The sequence below is a fragment of the Pempheris klunzingeri genome, chromosome 10 (assembly GCF_042242105.1).
Source record: "Pempheris klunzingeri isolate RE-2024b chromosome 10, fPemKlu1.hap1, whole genome shotgun sequence".
NCBI lineage: Eukaryota > Metazoa > Chordata > Actinopteri > Acropomatiformes > Pempheridae > Pempheris > Pempheris klunzingeri.
Window position 1 is genome coordinate 23,324,374 of NC_092021.1, and position 14,013 is coordinate 23,338,386.

General features: G+C 39.0%; 1 protein-coding gene across 1 annotated transcript in view; it reads left to right on the forward strand.

Moving 5' to 3' along the window:
- Window positions 1–4,636: 4,636 nt before the first annotated feature.
- The window catches only part of itprid2 (ITPR interacting domain containing 2), a 36,974-nt gene continuing 27,597 nt past the window's right edge, over window positions 4,637–14,013 (forward strand). Inside the window, exons 1-3 of the mRNA XM_070837795.1 lie at window positions 4,637–4,747; window positions 11,701–11,828; window positions 13,112–13,276. Coding sequence (XP_070693896.1) covers window positions 11,786–11,828; window positions 13,112–13,276 — 208 coding nt within the window. The 5' untranslated portion in view covers window positions 4,637–4,747; window positions 11,701–11,785. The remainder of the gene's footprint in view (window positions 4,748–11,700; window positions 11,829–13,111; window positions 13,277–14,013) is intronic.

Here is a 14,013-nt window from a genome sequence, read left to right on the forward strand (position 1 = left end):
CACCTCTCTCTCTCTCCCTCTCCCCCCTCTCCCCATCTTTCTCTCCCTCTCTTTCCCTCCCACCCTTTCTCTCCCCCCTCTCTCTTTGTGAGGAAAGTTGACCATCTGTCGCCACACTCCAGTGCGCATGCTCACAGCAAACATCACGCTCATCATGAAGGTGTGTGTAGTGATGAAGATGATATCTGAGAATACATCAACGCTTTATTAATATTATTATTATTATTATTATTAGGGAGAAGGTGGTGGACCAGATTCACAGATCAGATCATTTGTTTTGACCTCAATAATAATAATAATAATAAGATAAGATAAGATGACACCCAGGTAAGATGGCCTCCGCAGGGTTCCATTCCGGAATGCCAAGTCATTATGACACGTTGCATCATTTGCAGTTCAAAGTCCACATCAAGCCAAGTTCGGTCCAAATGCCCGGGTGTGTTCTTGCTCCGCCCACTTTACAGTCACGTATCCCAGAATGCTTTTTGCACCAACCAGCGGAAATGGCGGACAAAGCACATCTTAAGTTTTAATTTTGGAAAAAACTACGATTGTTGTCTTATGGGATGTAGTTTAAAGACTTTTATGTGAATATAAAGTTTTTAAACTTCAAATCTACGGTGGATTTGTGAAGATAGACCCTACTTGAAAATGTTAGTGTGGTTTTTAAAATGGAAACAAAAGAGGCAGAGTTGTGTTCACTACTATATTTAGTTTTAGTGTAAATGTATATTTTAATGACGAGCTGAGGTGGTGACTTGGTGACTCCCGAGTCAAACTTGCCGAGTCCGAACTACCAAGAACGCAAGTCTTAACTTGGTGTACTTGGTATTGAGGCCTTTTGCCTTTTGGGCTCTGTTCACTCCCATAGAAATGTTGTTCGGCGGTCCATCGTCCCACATGTTCCACATTGTTGAGCATCTCAGGCCTGACTTCCTGTTAGCCCCGATTCCACAGACCGTATAAAAGAAGTGGGCGAATCTTCTCGGTCTGAAATGTGAAGCCAGTGTGGAAGTGCTTTAAACCATTTCATTTTAATGGCCACCAGGGGGCGACTGTGCTGGATGCAAAAAGAAGTCTGAATGAATGGAAGTCAATGAGAAAATGGGCCAATTTCTCACTTGACTTACTTCAGCAAACATTTTCCAGATGAGTTTATGGTCTCAGTAACTAGTTTACAGTCTTCGTCAACACAGCAGGATGTTTATTTAGTAAATCAGGGTCCCATTTAGCTTCAGGTCTTTGTGCAATGGACGTCCCTTCTGGCTTAAAAACAAGACGTCCATCCAATCAAGGTGGCGATGCTTGTAAAGTGAAACTTGTGGCTTCAAAATGGCGGTCCACAAACCACCGGGTAACGTCACGGTGGCTACGTCCACTTCTTATATGCAGTCTACGGTCGATTGAAACAATATATATGATTCTTTTCAGGACTTTCAAGACAGTCGGGGTAATATCTCAAGAATAAGTTCAGAAATGTGCATTTAGTCTGTTTTACATCCCCCATTATTTTCCTGAAAGGAGAAATATGGGTTAAAGCAGCTATAATTGAATAAAAACACCAGATGACAATATAATGTATATGTACAATATAATAAACTTGATCCCCTGAATCCGTCTCAAACGTTCTACACATTATCTCGTATCTCGTATGTAGCTTTTCACATGATTTAGTGTCATTACAACTCGTATTCTGCTGTTACAACCACAAGTTTAAAAGAAAAAGGTCAGCAGAGAGAGGAGGAGGAGGAAGAGGAGGAGGAGGAGGAGGAGCGGCGGCTCTTCGGCTGCATCGGCTCCGACCAATAGGAAAGAAGCTGTGGACTTTGGACCAGCCTGCTTCCCGATGAGGATGTCGCCATGGTGACGGTGAACTGGTTGCCAGGAGGTTACCGGGCAACTCTGGAGTGCGTCCATCAGTGTGGATCCTCTGACAGCTAATGGTTAACGCAGAGTCAACCTTCCTGTCTGCTCACTTCAGGATTCATTTATTCATCAACTCTGAGAAAAACCTGAAACTTTTTATTCTTTCTCTCCACAGCTTCAAGAATAAAATCACAGAATTTCCTTTCAGATTTGATGAGTCATGACTGATGTTTGTGTTTGGTTTTTTTTAAACATCCAGAAATTCTATAAGTTTACAGACATTTTATCAGATAAAAATGAGAGGAGAGTTTGAAAATGCAAAATTTAGACAAAACCACCTGCAAAGTGACAAAAATTCAGACGACAGAAATCTTCTTTTGCTATTTAAAGCAAAGTGAACAAACAACAAAGCGACCTGTTGAATATCAAGTATTATTCTACACTGCAGGCTGTGTGTGTGTGTGTGTGTGTGTGTGTGTGTGTGTGTGTGTGTGCTGAATTTTCATTGGTTAATTCGACCTTTTGTATAAATAAGGTAATCTGACCTTCACAAACACACACACACACACAATCACTGTTTTATAACCATATTAACTTTTTGATCATTTGGATTTACAGTCAAATCATTAAATCAGTCAGATTAGTTCACTTTAACCAACTCAGCATTTATAAGCAGTTTATAAACCTTTTTTTTTTTTCCCACTTTATTTATAGAACATTTTGAACATTTTAGACAGGCAGTGTGATGCACAGCACAAGAAACAAAAATACAGCATAAACGTGGATTGGCACATCTGACTGTCACCCTTCTTCCCCCCACCCACTGCCAGGCCAGACACTTCGAACACAAAGAGAGAAAATAATAATAATAATATAAAACAAAATACAAAAAATGAATAAATAATAAAAATAATTAAATAAATAGCAATTTATAAACTCTTAATTTAATAAAACGCCCTATAATGCTTTTGTAAGAAGAAATACATGAAGTGTTTATGAAAGGGTAGATAACTCATAAGGAAACATTTTATATTGTTACAACTGTGTTTTTCTTTTGTTCTATATTGTTCATTATCTTTTATACAGCAGCCTCCTCCATATGGTGGATAAAGTTATTGATAAATACATTAATAAACACTCACATGTTGGATATAACCACGTGTGTGATATATGAACTGTTTCTTCCATGTTAAGAAGCTGCATCCGAACAGTGACAGTGTTTTATGGGTTTCATTTAAGGTGAGAGAGTAAAGCATTTAGAAAAAGATAAACATGTGCAGGTAAATTATCAACGTCAGAAGGAAATGAAATGAATGCATTTAAAAATAAGATATATCACCAATGAAAAAGGTAATATATAATATATAGAATCATTAAAGTCATTAAATGCATATATAAAAGCAGAATGTTATAAAATGTGTGAATAAATAATGATAACAGTTATTAAAGAGATTAAAATGAATAAAAGTTATTGCACAGATAAAATATTTTGCACAGTCTAAGACGTGTACATGTTAAAATCTGTGCAGCAGAGTTGATTAAGGGTATCAATTCTGTTTATCAGCATTTTGATTAACAGTTTAATCCAGTAAAGGTTTGTTTCTGACCGTAAACATGAATAAATAAATGGATGAATGAATGTGTGGGGTGATGCAGGCCGTCAGGACCAAAACTGGATCTGGATTAGTTGGTTTTCTTTGCTGGTTGAAGCTGCAGTTTGTTGAAACTTTGCGTGTTTTTCATCAGGAGAGTTTCACCTGCTGCGATCCTCAGCTCAATGGTTCCCCCTAGAGGTGACATGTAGCTGCTGCAGCTAGAAACACAGGCTGTTTCTATTTTTATCTGTTTACATGCAGGTCGTAGAAAGTGTATTTATGTCATTTATATTTTTGATCTAAAAGATATAATATTATATTGTAAAATGTAATATTTTATTTTCTTATACTCTTTGTTTCACTATTGATCTGCTGGGACAAGTGAATCTTATCTTATCGGATCTTAAAACTTAATTTGTCTGCACGTTTGGTTGCATTCAGGTACTTTTATTGCAGTAACAGAAAGTTCAAAAAGATCAAAAATCAGTTCCCAGAAAGTCAGTTTAAGTGTGAGATCTGTGTGTGTGTGTGTGTGTGTGTGTGTGTCACACCACCTGATTCTTGATACTTGGGGGTCCGATGACCTCTGACCTCCACATACTCAGATTCAGATTCTGAATACTTTATTAATCCTGCAGGGAAATTTTAATTTTACAGTCAACCAATCTGTAAATAAATAAATAAATAGAAGAGAATCAAATTGTCCAAACACATGCAGGTTAGTTGGTGACTCTAAACGGCTCGTAGGTGTGAGTGTGAGCGGTTTCTGGATGGATGATCGATGGATCAACATGTTTTATGTCTTTATTTAGTCAAATTTGATGAAAAACATGTCAGATTTTTGTATTTCTTAAAAACATGTGGCACAGGATCAATACCTTTATCAATTCTACTGGTTTACTGACTTATATAAACCTTTTAGCTGAGGTTGGACAGATTTTTTTCCTCTAAAAAAATGAAGTCCCAATCAGCAGAAAGACCAGCGTGGACACACTGACGGACCATTTACGTTCAGTTCTCAGTGTTTTCACACCTCCAGCAGTGCCGGGCTGTGTGTGTGGACGCAGGCCGGCAGGAGTCGCCGTTTCTCGGCTGCAGCCCGCCGGAGACCCGCCTCCTCCTGCTCCTCCTCCTCCTCCTCCTCCTCCTCTTCCTCTCCCTCCACGCTGCTGCTGCTGCTGCTGCTTTCAGGAAGCGGAAGCAGGAATGTTGGAGTGTTTTCAGAAAAGTTTGGGACAAGTTTGACAGTCTGGGAGCAGAGACACGAGCAGCGGAGGACCATGACGGTGAGTCCGGATCAGACACCGCAGACAGGCCGGTGGTTTCCTGCTGGAGGTCAGGGGACCGCTGGAGGTTCACTGTCTGTGTGTCTGATTGCCTGTCTATCTGTCTATCTGTCTGTCTCTGTCTATCTGCCTGTGTCACAGCAGGAACCAGTGAACTGGACAAACGAGTTAGTCTCATCTGAATAAGAAAAGAAAAGTTTAGTAACACATGGAGGACTTCTTCTTCTTCTTCTTCTTCTTCTTCTTCTTCCTCTTCTTCTTTTTCTTTTTCTTCTTTATGTTTTGAGCTTCTTGTACTTTGCCTGTTTCCACTTTGTGCTGCTTCATTCTTCTGCTCCACTGCATCTCAAATATTTCACTTTCTACTTATTTGACAGCAGAAACTCACTTTGCAGCTTCAGAGTATTAAATCAGAATAATGAAGAGTTCTAATATTAACCAAGCGAATGCATCAATAACTGTAATCCAGTAATATAATATAGAAATATATGATGAAATGTACTCAGCATCAGGAGTGCTTTTACTTTTAGCTACTTATTAGTGTATTTAGATGCCAATACTTGTGAAAGTATTTCTACTTTCACTGAAGTTCTTCTTCCAGCGCTGGCTGTTGCTTCTTGACAAACGAGTTGTTTCTGATGATGTTTTAGGAGAGTTTTGCACAGATGTGGTCAAAAAGTGCTTCCTGCAACTAATGTTTGTTTTCGTAATCGATGAATCAGCAGATTCTTTTCATAATCAATAATAAACTGTGCTGGACTGAGTTCTCAGATCCTTTTTATTTAAGTAAGAGTAAGTTCACCGCACCGGAAAAATACTCCATTACAAGTAAAGTCCTGCATTCAAACTCCTGCTGAAGTAGAAATGAAATTAGTGGTACCAGCAAAACCACATGGTTAAAGGGAAAGTACACAGTTTTTCTTAAAACAACAGTCAGGTGCCTGTGAATGTTCAAACAAGTTTTGTTTGCTGGGAACGTGTCCCTGGTGGTGTTCTATTTAAATGTCGGTATGTTTAATACAACTAATGCTACAACTAACTAACTCATTAGTTTTTAGCATCAATTAATGTTAATCATTTACTTTTTTAGGCAAAAATAGCAATTATAATTTCCCAGAACTCTTATTGAAGTCGTCAAACAGCTCCAAGAAGCAAATGAACCCAAATATATTCATATTCTGTCGCCATGCGTGACTAAAGAAAAGCTTCATCACACATTCACGCTTGAAGAAGCTTGAAGAAGCTTGAAGAAGACAATTTCTGGCATTTCTTGGTTGAGAAATTAATGAAGCGATTCCTAAAAACTCAAATTTTCTGTCAATCGTTTCATCTTTGCTGCTGCTGAGGTGACACTGCTTGGTAACACTTCGCTGAAGGAAACCCGCCCACAAGTGGAGCAGAACAGGCAGCCTTATACGACCATTCAGAGGCATTAATTCTGCAAATGATCAGGTCTCATGAACAGGTGGAATTCATCATCATCATCATCATCTTCATCTTCATCATCATTAGGCTGAAATAAGCGATTTACAACAAGTTGACTCCGACTTTTGGGACATTTTTAGATTTAGAGAGATGAAGATGCTCTTGCAGTGTTTCCTTCAGAAATGTGGAGTTGAGCTGTAAAGAAAAATGAAATGTGAATACTGAAGCACATATGAATTTCATCATCATCATCATCATCATCATCAGTGATGTGTCCCCTCGCTGCTGTTTAACTCTGTCTGAGACGGAGGTTAAAGCGCTCGCTGCGTTCAGGTCGAATGAGATTTGGCTCGTACAGCCGTGACCTCGTAGTCTGCTTTCTGTCCGGATCCTCACACAGTCAGTGTGTCACCTTCCGGCTCAAAGACTTTCAGCTCACAAGGAGATTTTTTTTTAATGTACTTTACTGTACTTGAGTGCGTGACGTAGATTTACACTTGGTTACGCAAGGTAATATCCCTAATTCTGTTTATTTTCCAGTGGAAGAGGAAACCACCGAAGAATAAACACACATGGAAGGAAAGAGAAAACGAATAATGATAATATAGAAAGAGGGAAGAGATACAAAAAGACAGAAACTCAAATAATCATTTTGGCCGTCAGTGAAACACTATTTATCACAGCTGTACTTTATCACACTACCTCTGCCGTCCTCTAATGATAAAAATAATAATAATAATAATAATAATACATTCCTCTGTATTATTCAGTTATGGGCCTCATATTTCGCCCATTTACTTCGGTGTTACAGTTCTTGATTGCTGATTCTTCCACAGTTTCACTCATTGAATGTCTCCTTTTCTGTTTCATATCTTGCACAGTTATGTGCCAAGTTTAGATGGCGATAGACTTAAAATAATAGGCGTGATAAAGAATCTTGTTAACGGTATATTTCCCATGTGATTTGTGATTTTTAAGAAATCATCAGGTTTGAAAAGCTGGAATCAAAACGTTTGGTGTTTTTGGATAAATGACCTTGAATGTTTATCGATAATCTAAACGGCTGTTGATTGATTTTCTGGCTGATAGTTTCGGCACTGATTTGGTGATCTGGAAGTCAAAAGACGGTGACGTTGAACTGAGTTTGGTTAGAAATGATTTCAGATGTTTATGTTACAGGTCAGCTGTTTAACCGTGACGAAGGTTTTTACTACACTTTGATGAACTAGTTGGTAAAATGTTCGGTGTGGTTTATATTTATAAGATAACTGAGACGATGGGATCAACAGAGAATAAACCTTCTGCTGTTTAGATAATTAAAAGATGGATGTTATAAATCATAGTTGCCATTTTTTAAGCAACAGTGACTTGAAATTAGTTCCAGTTTCTCAGTTGTGACGATTTGCTGCTTTTCTTTGTCTGTAGATTAAATTAGTGTGTGATTTGGACTGATAGTGGAAGACAACACGTATGGGGAAAATGTCGCCTCAGGCTCATTAAATTGTGAATATTTTATAAGCTAAATGATAAAAGAAGAATATAATGAATGAATCGTCGCTGTAAACCTGCTAAAACCATTTTACTTTGAACAGATTTCACCCTGTTTGACCTAAAAATTGATGAAATCTGCGCTCGCTGTGACGCAACTGTGTAACGAGTAGCGTCCCTGTTGTCATGACGACTGCATCTCTGATTTGATGGATGCGTCTTCATTTGTGTCCGACCTGCATCCTCCCATATCTCGTGTCTCGGATGGACATAAAGTCGATTTTTTTATAGTGAAATCTTGATTTCAAACAATCTTTCTCCGCAACTTGACATTTGTAAGCGTAGACACTGAAGAGCCTTAAACCTGCATTCTTTCCTCTGACTCAGATTGGATGGAAGTCAATGAGAGAATGAGCCGACTTCTCTCTTGATTTATCAGCTCAGTGAACATTTTCCTGATGAGTTTCTGGTCTCAGTCGCTAGTTTGCAGTCTGCTTCAACACAGCAGGACGTTCATTTAGTAAATTAAGGTCCCGTTTAGAGGAAAATGGACGATAAAACAGGAGATGTTATGGGGCGGGACTACGTTGGGGAAAGAATTCCTGCGTCATTTGTGGCCCCAAAACCAGGATGAGGATTTTGAAAAAGCCAAACTCTTCAAAAGGCTTCAAAATGGCATCACGGTGGCTTCGTCCACTTTCCTACAGGCAGTCTATGATTTTATCTCTGCTGTTTTTCTGCATCAGTATCAGTTCCTCATCCAGAGACAACACGTCACGTCTGTTTGCCTGTCTGTCTCTCTGTCTGTTTGCCTGTCTGTCTGTCTGTCTGTCTTTGGTTTAGACTGAAATGTGTCAACAGCTATTGTGTGCATTGCCGTGAAGATCATTCATGGTCCCCAGAGGACGGATCCTACTGACTGTGGTGATCCCTCTTCCTCTTCCTCTAGCGCTTTGTTTCCCGATCATATAGACCCGAGATTTAAAGTTTGCAGATGCAGACACATTTAATTAGATTAACGTTAAATTAAACTTTAAACTTTTTTGTTTAATGTGCTTAAATATCATCTTAAATATTGGTAAAATGAGACCCGATAGGTGGATTTAAGTGGAGATAACAGTTTGTGTCATTGCTTTTATTTCCTCTCATCACTAAAATAAGACACATTTCAAAGGCTTTATAAATGAGAGAAACATCAGTGTGTGTTGGCACAGTTAACGGGAACTCGTCTGCAGGACGACGGCTGCAGAAACCGTGAAAAATACCAATCAGTGGCTCTCAAGCGCCTCCTCTGTAGCGCTCATGTTAAACACTGTTGTTGTTGTTGTTTTGCATTTACTAGAGGAATCTGAAAATCTCTCTCTCTCAGTTCCTCGGACAGGAAGTTGTTCTGTTCTTTATTCTAAACACTCATTTCCTGTTTCACACGTCCTTATTTAGATCTGGCTGCACGACGCTCTTTTGTTGTTTTTTTTTTTCTCTCCCTCTTCCTCTCCGTCCTTCTCCTCCACTCTCATACGGATTATTATTCCACATTTACCTCTGTGCTTTTCGGTGTCACCGTCCTCACATCTTCTCGCTGTGTTGATCTCATTTGGAGTTTTGTTTGAATGCCTGACTTTGTGTCTATTCTTAGCAGCTATTTGGGCATAACCAAATGACCTTTTGTTAGGTTTCTCTTTGTAAACAGCGTCAGGTTAAAGACTTCCTCTGTAGTAAGCTGCCCTCATTCCTGCTGGTGTCAACGGTCGCCTGTGAGGCTGAGCTGAGGGAGTTAGCACCAAAATAAATGGAACAGCTGCTACTCACATTTATTTCTATCAATGATTAATATGTTGATTATGTTTACAAGTGACCTGTTAATCATTTAGTTTGTTGGATGTCAGGAAGGGGAGAGAAATGTCCGTCGAGGTGACGTATTCGTTTGTCTAGATGAGTGTTTGCAGGTTTTACATGTTTCCCTCCTCCAACGCACCTGATTCATAATAATGTGTCGTTGTCAGGCTTCTGCAGAGCTGAACGATGAGCAGGGAAACATCTGAAACACTCAGGGAAAGGCAGCTTGATTTATAGAGCACGAGTGATTACAGAGAAACTCAAAGTGCTTCACGTTTAAAAAGAGACATAAAAGAGACATCAAGCATATTAAAGACAGAAAGACAATAAAGAAAACAACTTGTAGATACGTTTTTTTTTTATTGATTGACATTAAAGTGGTCACCAAAGTCATTAGAATTGATCCTGAGGGGAAAAACCTCCGATCCGTCCAACACTTGTTGAGATATTTCAGTCTAGACTAAAGTTGTGGACTAAAACATGATGTTTTCATCCTTCACACGTCGAGCACAGCTGCAAATATGATCCGCATTAACCACGCCCACATCAAATGTCTGATCGATCTCAAAATTGGTCTCGGACACCAAACGAGAAAAAAGTTCTGCCCAGATGATGTGTTGAGAGCAAGCTGCAAGAACTCCCAAACCAGGGCTGCGAGAGAGAGAACAAATTTCTCTGTTCTTGCTGAGTATGTTCAGGCCTTAAGGTCGATCCTGTAACTACTTAACCTTAAATTTCCCTCACGTTTGCCCCGAAAACACATTCAGAGTGGCCTCTGTCTCGCCTCCTGCTGTCTAGTGTTAATAAGTTAGGATTTCTGTTCGTTCTTATGGCTGGTTGTTGTTTATTTTACTGTTTTTATGATTTTATAGATTTATATAGATATGTATTTCTGGATAAACAGAATATATATTATTATTACAAAGCAATATTACTAATTATATTTTAGTTTTGTCATAATTGTTTTTTTATCTACTTCCTTCTGTGAAAAGTACTAAATGAACGTTCCTCATTTACTTAACTAACATCAGCAGAACTGGTTTCAGGGATCATTCGACTTTTAAATGGAACAAACAATCTGCTGTCACACATTTAAAACCTCATTAGCTGAAGCTGTCTATGATTCTTGTAACTTTTCCTTTAATGCTTGTTTATCTTGTGGTCGTGTTGTTTCTGTTTTACTCTCCTTTGCAAAAGAGATCTTAATCTCAGTGAGACGATCAATGTCTCTGCTTTATAAGATGGTATGTAAATATGTTTGTTATACTGAGTACCACACTTTTACTTAAGTAAGATTCTGTATTGTGGTACAACTACTTTTACTGAAGTAAAACAAAAGTCTGACAGCCAAGTTTAGTGTCTCCAACCATCAGGCTCCTCACAGAATGAATGTTAATTAGTGACACCTGATATGATCAAACACCTGTAAGGTTTATTCTGTAAATGTTACCTGAATATTTTCTACACTGAGAGACACTGAAGAAGATTTAATGACAACTTGGTTCAGTTCAGAGCTTATTTAATTTATATTTTGACAATTCGGGTGTCTGAACTCACTCATACTGTTTCACACTCTTATTTTTATTCTCTGTGTGAGTGTGAGTGTGAGTGTGAGTGTGAGTGTGAGTGTGAGTGTGTGTGTGTGTGTGTGTGTGTGTGTAATCTCATCTGGCCTCAGTGTGGGTAACTCATCATCAATAATAAAGTCCACCGCTCAGCTTCTCCTCTCACCACTAAACGTCTTTAGGAACACAGACTGTTTATTCAGTTTGCACCATTTAAAGAAATTAAACTATTATAATAGTTAATTAGTGGTCGGCTTTCTCAGTTTTAGAAATTAGCACAATGTTAACATAGTATGACGTTAACTTTAATCCCATTTTATTGCTCTGCATGTTTTATATGGTTCTGTGTTTAAATGTTTATCTCCTTTATGATATATTTTTATTTTTCTCTGTTTGTTATTGATTTGATTTGCATGCTTAGAAATGGTTGCAATTCTTATTTTATTCTTTTAAAAATTATTTTCTTTTTTTTTTTCTTTCATTGCGACCTTTAAACATCTGTCCCGGGATGAAAAATAACCTTTTGACAATTCTTTTTTGGACACATTTTTATTAATGTGCACTGTCCCTGTTACATAAACCAATGAATAAATGAATAGATAAGAGTCTCTCTCTCTCTCTCTCTCTCCCTCCCTCCAGGTGTGTTACCTGTTGCTGAGGTTGCTGTAGAGTCGTCAGTCTTGTCTGACTGACTGACCCCAAACAGACACACAGACAAGCAGATATGGAGAGTGGAGCTCTGGGAGTGGACGCCAGTACTGCCCCAGGTGGGTCTTACTTAAACAGCTCACATAGTTTGCCAAAACTAATGGACAAACAGTTGATGTCCGCTGCAGTGGTGGTAGTACGAAGGCATACTTGAGGAAAGAAAATCACTTTTTTGAAAAAATATATGTCTGTAATGTTATTTAAAGGATGATTTTTAAACCTTGGCCCTGTTTTTAGGATGAAAACAAGTGGTAGGTACAAAAACGTGGGATTGGTGCAGCGGATCACCGTGAAATATGCTATAAAAGGCTGCGATGTAATCCTTTGAATCGAAACACATCCGCTATAAGTACTTGTTTTGCCGCTGACAGGCTCAGATTGTTATTCTAAGTGTCGGACAACATTACAGAAAGGATCCCTACAGAGACAGACCTGTAGGATCCTTTTTGTTTAACCAGAAACAGCTGTTGTATCGCGCTATTCATAGCCACCATACTCCATTAACAAAAACAGTAATTTTACTGTGCAGAACATGAGTGTCTGATCAGCTGCTGCTAGTATGTTTGTGTTATTGTGTGTTACGCAAATGTTGTGTTGGATCCAAACTAACAATTTAAAACTCCAAAGTGACATAGAAACACAAATAAAGTAACTGATGGAGACAGCAGTAGACCAGCAACTCCTTTCTAAAATGACTGTTTTTGTCAATGGAGTTTGGTAGCTTTAAACCTATTGATAGAATGGATATTTCTGGTTAAACAAAAAGGATCTTCCAGGTCTGTCTCTGTAGGGATCCTTTCTGTGATGCTGTCAGACACTTAGAATAACAATCTGATCCTGCCAGTGACAAAAACAAGCACTTTTAGTTTACGTGCTTTGATCTGGTGCAATTTCCCCAAAGGATTACATTACAGCCATTATAGCCCGTTTGCTGCGTGTTCTTGGCTGCCAGTGGACATTTTATCTATATTTATTATATACATCTATATTGTTTATAGCCACTCATCATTTTGAACACTTAAATATGTAGAAATAAAGCACAGGTTTACTTTAAAATCTCTTGAAATGAACACGTAAGGTTTTATTACATGGTTTTTGTAACGCTGGGCCCTTAGCCATGCTGTCTTTGTTTCTTATCAAACTGGCGGCTGAAAACAACAGTTATATGGCCGAGATATGCCGTGCGAGGACTGACGAGAGTGTGATCGCTCAGCTCGACTCACCTGCTGCGTGTGTTTGTATTCAATCAGTTGTAGTTTCTGTTTTTCCAGCTGAATACCTGCCAGACCTGATTGATGGCTTCCCAGCAGTCAGACGTATTGTTTGCTTGATTGATCCTCAGATCCCGCGGCGCGGTCAGACCGCAACGTAGCCTGTCTGCGGCGCCGGGCATGGGCCCAGAGCAGAGACTCGGAATGGCAGGAATCGGAACAAGAGGCCTGTGGCCCCCAGGGGCCCCGGCAGAGCCAGAGGGACGGGGACGAACAGAGACCCTCAGAAGAACCAGGTTAGACTTAACTAAACAATGCTTCTACTGGGAATGTGTTGGCCCCCTTTTCTGCTACAATATCCAATAATCATTCAATATTCATTACCTGCTGATTTGGAGCCACTTTAGCTGAGTGCCAAAGTCAGTGCAGGTTGAATATTATCGCTGTCGCTGCAGAACCACAAGGCCAATGTTTCAGTGGAGTTGAGGTAACTTGTGTCTTTATCATGTTTATCTAGTATATGTGTAGTATATGTTTGTTTTTTACAGGTTAAAACAAATATGGGCAGGTATATTGTTTTCTTTTTTAATTTATTTCACCTTCTGCACTTTCAAATATTGACATATGTACATTGGTATAGATCAGACGGGCAATACGTCATCCAGAGTAGCTCTCATCACCACTAAACAATCCCTTATTCCACACTTGAACAAACCAATTTACATTTAAAAAGTTAATGCCGTGGAGCTGGCTGCATCAGGATTAATTCCCATATCGCTGATCTCTGATTTGTTCCATGTCCTGAAAAATAAGGGTTTTCTAGGATAGAAGGGTTTTATGGCTCCAAGCAGCGCTAAATGCTCGTGTGTTAGTTGTAACGTGTGAAATGAGTCACCTGAGTTTATTTGACTATCCTCTTTGAGGGTTGTAAAGCCAAACAAATTTTTACCTTCGTCATAAATGTAATATTAAAGCTGTAGACTAATGCAGGTCAGGACAGCAGCAGAGTACGGTGGCTGGGAGGTGCAAAACA